At 43.8% G+C, this 12,017-nt stretch overlaps 1 protein-coding gene across 2 annotated transcripts; it reads left to right on the plus strand.

The window, feature by feature from the left end:
* The first annotated feature begins 1,484 nt into the window (after window positions 1–1,484).
* LOC144981228 (cell adhesion molecule CEACAM20-like) lies at window positions 1,485–4,439 on the plus strand. Of its 2 annotated transcripts, XM_078936796.1 has the most exons (5): window positions 1,485–2,009; window positions 2,984–3,247; window positions 3,322–3,567; window positions 3,665–3,751; window positions 3,837–4,439. In XM_078936796.1, the coding sequence occupies exons 1-4, from the start codon at window positions 1,946–1,948 to the stop codon at window positions 3,706–3,708; spliced, it is 618 nt and encodes a 205-aa protein (XP_078792922.1). In that variant the 5' UTR covers window positions 1,485–1,945; the 3' UTR covers window positions 3,709–3,751; window positions 3,837–4,439. The 2 variants fall into 2 exon arrangements, with proteins under 2 accessions (XP_078792922.1, XP_004085493.1); XM_004085445.4 differs by having other exon boundaries at window positions 1,486–2,009; window positions 3,665–4,439.
* The last annotated feature ends 7,578 nt before the right edge of the window (window positions 4,440–12,017 follow it).

Genomic DNA, 12,017 nt, shown 5'->3' on the forward strand with positions numbered 1-12,017 from the left:
TGCGTTAACTGAATGGATTAACTGTATGATTGTTTGAAGAGATGGGTCTTGAGTTTGGATTTGAATAGTGGCAGTGTGTCGGTATACCGTAAATCTGGAGGAAGAGAATTCCATAGCTGAGGGGCAGAGCGACTGAAAGCTCTGCCCCCCATGGTGGCAAGACGGGCAGGTGAGACATGGAGTTGGAGAGAGGAAGTGGAACGGAGAGATCGGGAGGGAATGGAAATGTGAAGAAGATCAGAAATGTAGGGTGGAGCCAGGTTATGGAGTGCTTTGAAGGTGATGAGGAGAATCTTGAAACTAACCCTTTGTTTTATGGGATGCCAGTGTAAGTTTTGGAGAACTGGTGTGATGTGGTGGGATAACGGGGTCCTGGTGATGATGCGGGCTGCAGAATTTTGGAGAAGCTGCAATTTTTTGAGTGTTTTATTGGGCAAACCAAACAGGAGGGAATTACAATAATCGATCCGAGAAGTGACAAGACTATGAACAAGTACAGCAGTTGTATGAGTTGTGAGAGAAGGGCGGAGACGAGTGTATGTACGACTGTTGTGTCTGTGTGTGCATGTATGACTGTTGTCTGTGTGTGTGCTAGTGTATGTATGACTGTTGTGTCTGTGTGTGCATGTATGACTGTTGTGTCTGTGTGCATGTATGACTTTTGTGTGTGTTCATGTATGACTGTTGTCTGTGTGTGTGCTAGTGTATGTATGACTGTTGTCTGTGTGCACGTATGACTGTTGTGTGTGTGTGTGTGTGTGTGTGTGTGTGCTAGTGTATGTATGACTGTTGTCTGTGTGCACGCATCTCCAGAATCCATCCCAGCAGTGACTTTTTCTCTGCATCAGCTGCTCCCACAAACACCTCATTTCACTTCCTCTTTGTTTGCTGCAAACCTCACAGCTACACACTTTCCTCACACATGTTGTGTGTTTGTCCAGACGTCTTTGTCAGCTTCAGTTTGTCTCTCAGTGTCACCAAACTGTAAAAAGTGTTGAATTTCTCCAAGAAACAGAAAATTATTTAAAATAAAAAGATCCAGGAAATTATTTTGTTTGATGTTTAAAGAGTTTATTTGTGTAACGGAGAAGAAAAGAAGGATTTATGTCCTAAAAACAACACACACAAATATAAACACACATGTACACACACACTCACACATTTTCACACAATGTACATACACACAACTTCCTGTTGAGTTTAGTCTTTATTCTATTTATTTTTAGAGCTTCAGTATCTTCAGAGCTATTGACCTCTTTTATTATTATTCATATCTCTTTTAAAAATAGATAAAATGAAATAAAATAAAATAAAGATGGAATTTCTGACTAAATATAGATTGTAGCATAAATATGCCGATAACTCTTCATTATCAGCTCACATAAATGTGGACATTTATTCGTTTTAGAGAGATTCTTGATTTTTACAGAATGTTTTTTCTATTACTCTTCTGTTCTCCTGTCTGTAGAGAGGGAGGGGGCTGTGGTAGAGTGGCCAGCCGGACTCGACCTTTCTCCAGGTAAAAGGCGTTCCATGGTTCAGGTGGGACCGCCCTCTGACGTCATCGCCGCTGCTCATCCTTGAACCTCCACGGCTGCTCCGCCTCCTCTTCCCGAGCATGTGGACCCCCACCCTTAGGACAAGGGGGGGGGGGGGCTGCACCTGAGCGACGGCCCCCACCAGGGATAGGAGGTGCAGCCACGCATGCATCACTGCTGAGGTGGAGGAGTAGGTGGAGGAATGGGTGGAGGACATGAAAACCATTGGATGGAAAAAGAAATCTTTGTGTTTCCATTTTCTGCTAAACAAGCAGAAATGAAAGTGACAGCAAATCAGAAGCAGGGAGGGAAACATCTGGAAAACAGCGTCAGCCAGAAGTCTTACAGGAACACAAAGGGGAATTGTGTCAGTTCAGCAGCAAAAAGGCACACAGCAGGTCTGGACCATGTCGCTGCTCGGTTCGGTTCTGCTCTTCGTTCTGGTCGGTTCGTCTGTTTCTGTGACTGCAGGTGAGAAAAAACCTCTGAAAATGAAGCATAAACTAAAAAGTCAGAAGATAGTTTGAAGTGTTTCCTGAGCAGCAAAGACCAGTTTTAAGGTTGGAAAGCAGAAGTGAAAGTAAAGCTGATGTGTGGACAGTTGATGGCGTTCCCGTTACTTTAAGGTCTGAACCGTTCTAGTCTGCCTTTGGCACACAAACGACACGTTTTGGAGACATATTTGTCCTTTTCTGAGGTTTTTTCCAATCTTGAATTAATGAGACAAAGCCTTCCTGCAGCTCATCCATGACGTCATCCTAGAGTCCAGCAGCGGGTTCAGACAGGAGCTAAACGGGTGATTGAGCAACACCTGGATCATGGTGGACCTTTAGATTAGCTCATTCTAATAATGTCATTCTTCACTGCAGACATTTTGATGTCTTTGTTTTCCATAAATGTATCTTTGTCTGCCTGTGGTTTAGTTGGAAAGACAGCAGTAATGCAGGAAAACAGCCGCACTTTATGAGATCATAAATAAACTATAGATCATTATTCATGAATGGATTGAAGTTTTTTGGAGGATTTCTACTGTTGATGTTGAAGAAAAAGGCCAAATGTTTGGAATAATCTCACTGATTAGTTCTATGATTTAGTTTTAATGTTTTATAGACCTGAAAATGATTTTCACAATAACAGGTTTTTAAAATAATCCAATCCCTCTGATCTGTTTCCCAAAGACACCAAGAAATGAACTGATTGATAAAAATAATGCAGGAGTCCAGCTGTAAAAAAATGATAAAAGAGCAAAGAAAACAGAATGAATTGACATGAGGGAGGTTGGTGTAAGTGAGGGGGGGTCAGAGTAGAGTTAGGGGGAGACAGATGATTCACTGTTTTTAATAAACTCAATATTTTATTGATGTTAAACTGTGCAGGACTTTGGTCAAGTGTAGTTGTTTAATTGTTATGTAGAAATAATCTGTTTTTTTTTATCTTCCCTGCAGTTGGTCTGACTGTGAGTCCCAGCAGATCTCAGTTCTTCAGAGGAGAATCAGTGACTCTGAAGTGTGAGGACCACAGCTCTGCAGGATGGACTCTGAGGAGGAACACCAGCAGAGGAACCAGGACTCTGTGTGAATCTGAGTGGGGATCAGCAGATGGTTTGTCCTGCAGGATCAGCCACATGTTGGAAGAGGACAGTGGCCTGTACTGGTGTGAGTCCAGAGGGGGAGGAGCCTCCAGCATCAGCGTGAACATCAGTGTCTCTGGTAAGATCAGACTGTGGAGTTAGTGTTGCTGCAGCTGTGTGCAGATGGATGAAATGCTTTGTCTCTGTGTTGAGGTGGATCAGTGATCCTGCACAGTCCTGTCCTCCCTGTGATGGAGGGTCATGACCTCACTCTGAGCTGTCAATCACAGACCCCTCCCTTCAACCTCTCAGCTGCTTTCTATAAAGATGGCTCCCTCATCAGGACTGAGCCTACAGGTCACATGACCCTCCAGCATGTTTCCAGGTCTGATGAAGGTCTCTACAAGTGTCTCATCAGCGCTCATGGAGAGTCTCCATCCAGCTGGATCTCTGTCTCAGGTGAGGAGCTCCTTCAGGGACCCCATCAGGTTCTGCAGCCTCTCTGTTCTTCATCATCATCATCATCGTCATCATCAATATCTTTGCTCTCTTTCAGAGAATCCCAGAACCACCTCTGCTCCGTCAACCATCCTCCACTGATCCTCGACCTGAAGCAGAGTCATAAACCTTTGGATCTGATGCTGTTAGTTTCCATTTATTGAGAGGACATTTGTGTTTTTATATTTCTTTTCTTGTTACCCAAACTTCCTCTTCATTTGTTCTTCCAGTTCTTGACCTGTGAGAGTAAAGATGCTGTAATAAATACAGACACAGCTCTGCAGATGTCATCTTGTTGGTTTGTCTAGTTATATTTGGATCTGGACCTCTGAGGCAGAACTCAGAAATAAACTGAATTCTCTATCAGTAGTTAGAACAGACACTGGAACAAGTCAAGAGACATCTTCTGTACCAGCTCCAACCGTTTCTGTCTGTGCAGACGAGTCACAGGCTTGAAACCTGCAGTCTATGGAGGATGTGGAGGAAAGTGGATGGTAAATGCAGAGAAAAAGACCACCTTCACATTCTTGGCACTGGTGCTGCACCAATTCTAGACATGACAGTCCGTGGAGAATTAAACCACGATAAAATCCTGTATTGCGTCTCAGGATTCTTTGGATCACTGACATCAATCTCAGACAGGTGTGATCATTAGTTTGCAGCTGGGCTCAATTAATTACAGGAAAAACTACTAAAGGAGATAAAACACTCAGAACATGTGTGTGTGTAATTCTTGATTTGTAACTTGAGTCTGCCTGTTTGTGTGTAACTTTGGATATGTGTGCATACGGCTTGATTTATAACTCATACAATAAATTCTGTGCATAACTGTGTGTAGTTGCAGTTGTGTATTAACAGGTACACTCAAATGAAAAAAATGTACAAAAAAACTGTCAAAAACTTTCAAATACAAAATACAATTTAACGCACGCACAACTCAAAAGGACAGCCGTTTAAAGCTAATGAAGTCAGATGGATATATATTCACATAGTATGTGTATATATAGAGTATATATACATAGATCAAATCAACCTTTATTCATGTAGCACTTTTCCAACACATCACCCAAAGTGCTTTGCATAAAATACAGTCAAATTTTAAAAAAAATGAAACGACAAACAATGCCAACAACCCCCCCCCCCCCTCCACACACACATACACATACATACAGACACACACCATGATTAAAAGAGTGATAAAATGATGGAATCTAGAGACCTGGCTTCCTCCTGAAATGGGGAAACAATACTTTGGGGACATGTCCACATCAGTGACCCCCCACATAGAACACTACCACAGAACCCCCCCAGATCCGATCAAAAGAGTCAGACCCGGGAGATCCCATTGCAGCGACCTTGTTCACTGAGAAGGGTCATCACCCTCCACATCGGTGATGTCCCAACAAAACCAGGGAGATCATAGTCGACTTCAGGAAACATGGCGCGGACCCAGCCCCCCTCCTTATTAATGGGGAGCATGTGGAGAGGGTCCACACCTTCAAGTTCCTCGGCATCACCATCTCTGCAGACCTTTCCTGGACAGCCAACACCACCGCCATCATCAAGAAGGCTCAGCAGCGTCTGCACTTCCTGAGGGTCCTCAGGAAGAACAAAATTAATACCAACCTGCTGCTGACCTTCTACCAGTCATCCATCCAGAGCCTGCTCACATACTGGATAACACTTTGGTTCTGCAGCTGCACGGCCGCGGATGAGAAGAGACTGCAGAGAGTCGTAGAGATGGCTCAGAAAATCATTGGGTGCCCTCTCCCCACCCTGACGGACATCTACTCCCCCCTGTCTCACTAGGGCTCAGAACATCATTAAGGACAGTCACACCCCAGCTCAGACCTGTTCAACCTGATGCCCTCTGGGGGGCGCTACAGGGGCATCAGAAACAAAACAAACAGACTAAAAAACAGGTTCTTTCCAAAGGCAATAACAATCCTCAATTCCCGAATGCACAGATAAAAAAAAAACAAAAAAAAAAACATATTCCTGTTTACTCTGTCCACAGTGTCAACTATCTACCTCATTGCCACCTCTGCACTTTGACATGTCAATTCACAGTTTTTTCATACGCAATTTTTGCACAATTATCTCGGCACTCTTCAGCACAGTTTACAGCTGATATTGCACACTTGTATATACTGTTTGTTTGCTTGTTTAATTTTATTATATTACGATGTTTTCTTTACTACTTTTCCCTTCCTTACTGTTCTTGCACTGATGGTGATGCTTAAATCTCATTGTACTATGCACAATGACGATAAAGCCATTCTATTCTATTCTATTCTATTCTATTCTATTCTATTCTATTCTATTCTATTCTATTCTATTCTATTCTATTCTATTCTATTCTATTCAATCAAACACAACACGTAAATTTTCCTTTTTGGGTGTCTTACTCTATTGTGAGGGAGGTACCAAGTTCGTCCTTGAACTGGTTCCTCTTCTTCATCATTGAGCTTCACGGCATACCCTTTCAACAGAAGATTATTCATAACTGCAACATATTCCTTGTGCAATTCTGGATCTCTTGAAAATCTTTTTCGTAGGTTCAATGCACGTTGCTCGGCAACTGATCGATTATTTGGCATGATCAATGCTTTGTTTTTTACTAGAAGATAACTTTTGTAATGTCCATCCACCAACTTTGAAGATTGTGACACCATGTCAATGAACTGATGGTCATTTTTAGACATCTCTTTGATTTCGTATTGTCCAGCATCTTGGAAATCTTGCTTGAACTGCAAGTGCCAAAGTTCTTCAAGTCTAGAAACTGATAATCTGTTTGATGTAACCTTGTCAACCTGTTGTTTCCAATGATCTACTTCCATTCTTCAATGGTCTGTTTAAGGTGCAGCCTAATGATGTTCTTATGGCATATGGTCCATCATTCATACTGCTGATCACCTGTAGTGGCTCCATTGCCTTAGAAACATTTGCTCCAACGAGTAGCCCAATCTCTGCTTGGATAACGGGAAGATGAACTTCATTTAGGTGAGGCCATTTGGTGATGTCTTCTTGTCGAGGAATGTTATCTTTGGTTACAGGGATAGTTTTTTGTGAAAAAACCTCTGGCAAACTGATGAAATTGTCTCCCTGTAAGTTGCTTATTTCCAGTCCGGTCACGACTCGAGTATTTACAAGAGATTCGTTGCCCATTGTTCGCAACAGAATGCTTGTTTTGAGTCCAGTCAGGTTAAGCTGATTGATCAAAGATTCCGTTGCAAATGCAGTTAAGCTTCCTGGATCCAAAAATGCATATGTTTTTACAATGTGGGTTCCCTTTTGAGCCTTGACAAGAACTGGAACGATTGACAGCACAAAGTCATCCCTTCCGGCCCCGGTAACCTCCAACTTTTCTGTCATTTGCACCAAAGCACTTGACACTGTTTGCTGTTCACTGCTGTTCTTTTTTTTCTTCTTTACTGGAGTCTCTTTGAACTTTATGGAGTAGTGTGGGGTGTAGCTTATCACACATTTGGCACCGAAGTTTGACTTTGCAGTTGGTGCTCATGTGTCCATGTTTCAGACAGGCAAAGCACAACCCTTTGCTTTTCAGGCAGTCTATCTTGTCTTTGTGCAATTTATTCTTGAGCCTTTCACAGATTTCCAGGTTATGCTGTCCACCTTTGCAATGCAGACATGGTTTTCTGTATGCATCTACTGTTGTTCCCTTTGATTCAGAATTGTTTTTACACCTTGTGCCACAATGGTAGTGGTGAAAACCTTCTTTGGTTTTGGTGCTGATGCAATTTCTCTGGGACTTGAAGTGTCTTTGATGTTTCCAAAGAGCGGGTGCAGCAAATATTTAGCCTGCTTGTTGACAAATTCTACAAAGTCTTTAAACTGAACCCTTTTCCTGCTTTTCTCTTAAAAGACCACAAGCCGTCTTCCTCCAGATTTCTTTGGCTTTAAAGGGAAGTTTATTTACCAGGGATTTGATTGTAGCTGTGTTGTCCAGATCTTCCATGTAGCTGCTATCTGTCATTGCATTGAGACAGCTGGTGAGAAATAATGCAAATGACTGTAGAGCAGAACAATCTTTTGATTTGATTGACTGTCATTCTAAAGCTCTTTTCATATAAGCTTCTGCAATAGTGTAGTCATCGCCAAAAAACTCTTGTAACATCTGTTTGGCTTTCATATAGCCTGCTGACGGTTCCATGTGGATGCAGCTTTTGACCAATTCTGTGGCTGATTTCTTGTGTATTGTAGCAAAAACTGTAAGCGATCACAGTCATCACAGATTCACTTTCCACTGCATGTGCAATGCATCGAATGAAGGATGTAGATCTGCTATCTGAAGGTTTTATCCCCACATTGCATTCTTCAGCCATTTGTGAGCGTTTTGTCACCTCTTTCATCCATTCTTCACATTTCCTAAAGAACTGGTTAAATGTTTGGTTTTTAGGTTCAAACCAACTTTTTTGACCTTTCAAATAATCCTCTTGATCTATATGCCTTTGCAAAATCTTAATTTAAATCAACAAACTCTTGGTGCAAGTTATGAAAATCAAAGCACAACTTGTTTACAATGTCCACATGTGCATCATCTTCCATTAACAGATTGATTTCCTTTGTCATGCTTGTTAGTTGTGCAAGCTTACTCTTGCATGCTTGAACTTTTCTAGATATATAATCTTCCACAGCTCTTTCAGTCATTTTTATAGTCCGTTTTTCACTGTTTTGATCCTCCATATTAGGAAAACATCAAAGGCGTTTGGCTCTTTGATCCTTGATTGACGGTTGAGAGAAACCGTAGCAGTAACTTACTTCCAACGATTTTCTGCTCCTTTTTCTTGTCCAATGTCAGTTTGGTTATCCAGTACAGCAATAAAGAGCCAAGTCTTTTGGCCAAATGTATAGTTCCAGTGTTAAGACCTCAGTTTTTGACGCTCCTGCAGCTCTCCTTATAAATCCAACAATCCAGAAAAATTCCACATTCCAAAAGTAAAAGAGAAAAATCTTTAATTCCTTTTCTTCAGACTGAAAAATGAACAATAATCCACAGTGAACTTGAGGGAAAAAAAACAGAATTATAAAGAAAATATACAAATTACTGAGAAGAATTTAGCGAGGTCAAAAAACTGTTTGACTCCATTCCAAAATTGAGACTGACATGCATCTGCTGTGTGACAACCACTGAACCACAGAGAAAGCCCCCATGCTCCCCCTACTGGTGGTAAACAAAATTACAAACTGAATGCATAAAGGTCATCTCTAGCATTTAGTCTTCTACAGACAGGGTGTGTCTCTATCTCCAATGTAAACCTCCCCGTCGGCCAGCCTGTGGCCTGCAGAGTCTGAGAGTCCTGGTCCTGGTGGTCCCTCAGAGCTGGTCCATCATGGTTCTTCTGTGTTTGTCTTCTCAGAGGTTCCAGAAGTGGTTTACTCCGCCCTGAGGTAGTCAAGCTGCAGGGCTTCCAGTCCAGCAGCAGCTGCAGAGCTTCAGTCCAGCAACAGCTGCAGAGCTTCCAGTCCAGCAGCAGTTGCAGAGCTTCAGTCCAGCTGCAGCTGCAGAGCTTCAGTCCAGCTACAGCTGCAGAGCTTCAGTCCAGCTACAGCTGCAGAGCTTCAGTCCAGCAGCAGCTGCAGAGCTTCCAGTCCAGCTGCAGAGCTTCTAGTCCAGCAGCAGCTGCAGAGCTTCCAGTCCAGCTGCAGAGCTTCTAGTCCAGCTGCAGCTGCAGAGCTTCCAGTCCAGCTGCAGCTGCAGAGCTTCCAGTCCAGCTGCAGCTGCAGAGCTTCCAGTCCAGCAGCAGCTGCACAGCTTCCAGTCCAGCTGCAGAGCTTCAGTCCAGCTACAGCTGCAGAGCTTCAGTCCAGCTGCAGCTGCAGAGCTTCCAGTCCAGCTGCAGCTGCAGAGCTTCAGTCCAGCAGCTGCAGAGCTTCAGTCCAGCAGCAGCAGCTGCAGAGCTTCAGTCCAGCTGCAGCTGCAGAGCTTCCAGTCCAGCTGCAGCTGCAGAGCTTCCAGTCCAGCTGCAGCTGCAGAGCTTCCAGTCCAGCAGCTGAGGACTCCAACAGACCAACAGGAAATTATTTCTGCTCTCTGCTGTGGTTTCTCTGTCACAAATAAACACCAGGTGTGAAAACTGTTTCTGTGAAGTTCTGTGGCTTTGTCTTCATCAGGCTCACAAATGACTCATGTTTCTGTCTGTGACAGAGCAGAAATCTGTCATGGTTTGAGTGTTAAATAAAGCTTCTGACAGCATCAGTGGGTGCACACACTGTATAGCTGCAAACTTCCAACAGTTCTTGCAACTCACTTTGTTTATTTTCTGTGTTTGGTTGTTTTCAATGTCTTATTTGTTTACTTCCTGATTTCATAGGAGAACTTCCTGTATCTAGGAGGTCCAGTCGACCCACCTTTTGTTTTGGTTTCCTTTGACAGGCCTGTTTTAAATTAAAAAAATATTTCTTTTTTAGGAAATGTTTGATTTTGATTGTTAATTTTGTTTGTTTGGTAAGGGGTGGAGCCAACCACCTATAAAAGAGGACGTCTTTTTTAAGATGGAGGCCCTCTGGGGGGTATTCCAGGAAGCAGGTTTTGCTAGCTCCCACGGTAAGTTTGAGGCTAAGGAAGTTGATAACCTCAGCTTTCTGTTCCAGAAATGGAGATATGTTTCAGGGTATGTCAAGTTACCATAGCAACTCATGCTCTGAACATAACCTGGTCTGGAGCAGGTTTAGTTGAAGGTTAGTTTGTTTTCAGAGAGGTGAAGCAGCATGGCGTGTCCATTTGAAGATGATTTAGTGGATGAAGAAGCTCAGATAATACTTTTTCCACCGTGAGAGGATGATAATACCACGTATCTGCTGGGGGGGGCAGCATATCTGCTAGGGACAGTAATAGACTGAACAAACTGATCCGAAGAGCTAGCTCCATAATTGGTTGTAAAATGGACACATTTGAATCTGTGATGGAGAGGAGGACTTTAAATAAGCTGGTATCCATCATGGATAATCCTGAGCATCCTCTACATCCTGTTCTTGACGGTCAGTGGATCTCCTTCTCCAACAGGCTAAGGCAGCTTCACTGTCACACCAACCACTTCAGGAGATCTTTCATACCTCACTCCATTGGACTCTAGAACTTGTCATCTATGTGCAATAGATAAAGTCATTTATGGTCTGTCTGTTTTTCTCTCCTGATGTGGCACATACACTGACCAAAAATATAAACGCAACACTTTTGGTATTGCTCCCATTTTTTATGGTATGAACTCAAAGATGTGAGAGAACCTGAGAGAACCAGGTGAACACGCAGAAGGGGGAGGAGGAGGGTGCAGCTGCCAGCTGACCCATGACATAACCCCCTTCACAAAGTCCGGCTCCCAGACGGACCCCGACGAGGCTGATCAGGGTGGTCACGGTGGAAACGAGCAATCAAGTTTGGGTCGAGGACATGGCGCTCTGGCACCCACTGATGATCAGCAGGGCCGTAACCCTCCCAGTCCACCAGATACTGGACGCCTCGACCAACCCTCCTGGAGGCGAGGAGTTCCCGAATAGTGTAGACAGGACCTCCATCCACAATACGAGGTGCAGGGGGGGGGGGCACGGGAGGAGGCTGAAGAAGTGAGTCCTTTGCCGGCTTGAGTTTGCTGACATGGAACACCAGGTGAACTCTGAGAGTACGGGGCAGACCAAGCCTGACTGCCACAGGGTTGACGATCTCAATTATGGGGTAAGGACCAATGTAGTGAGGCATCAGCTTCCTAGAGCCCACTTTGAGTGGAATGTCTGTGGAAGAGAGCCACACTCGATTTCCTACCTTGTATTCAGGTGCGGCAGTCCTCCGGCGGTTGGCAACAGCGGTAAACCTCTCTTGGTTTCTCAGCAACCGGTGTCGGAAGCCCTCCCAAAAACGATGACAACGCCTCACAAATGCAGCAGGACCTGAAACCGAGGCCGCCTGCTCCTGGTGTGGGAAGAGAGGTGGTTGGTAGCCGTAAGCTGCTTGGAAAGAGGAAAAAAACGGTTGTATTGATGAGAGAGTTGTGTGAATATTCTGCCCAGGGGAGATGAGATGACCAGGTGTTGGGGTTCTTTGAGCACATAGCTCGTAGAGTGGTCTCTAGATCTTGGTTGAACCTCTCTACCTGGCCATTGGTCTGGGAGTGGAAACCGGAACTTAGACTGGCCTTGACTCCCAACATTTTACAGAAATCCCTCCAGTAAGAAGCTACAAACTGAGGCCCACGATCAGAAACTATGTTCTGCGGAAGACCGTGCAGACGAAAAACGTGTTTTGTCACCAATACAGCCATTTCCTTAGCTGATGGAAGCCTCTGTAGTGTTATAGCATGAACCAGCTTGGAAAATCTATCCACTATCGTCATTATGACTGTTTTTCCCTTAGAGCTGGGCAGACCGGTGACGAAATCCATAGCAATATGGGACCA

Source organism: Oryzias latipes, chromosome 18, assembly GCF_053564925.1.
Source record: "Oryzias latipes strain Hd-rR chromosome 18, Olatipes_Hd-rR_3.1".
Classification (NCBI taxonomy): domain Eukaryota; kingdom Metazoa; phylum Chordata; class Actinopteri; order Beloniformes; family Adrianichthyidae; genus Oryzias; species Oryzias latipes.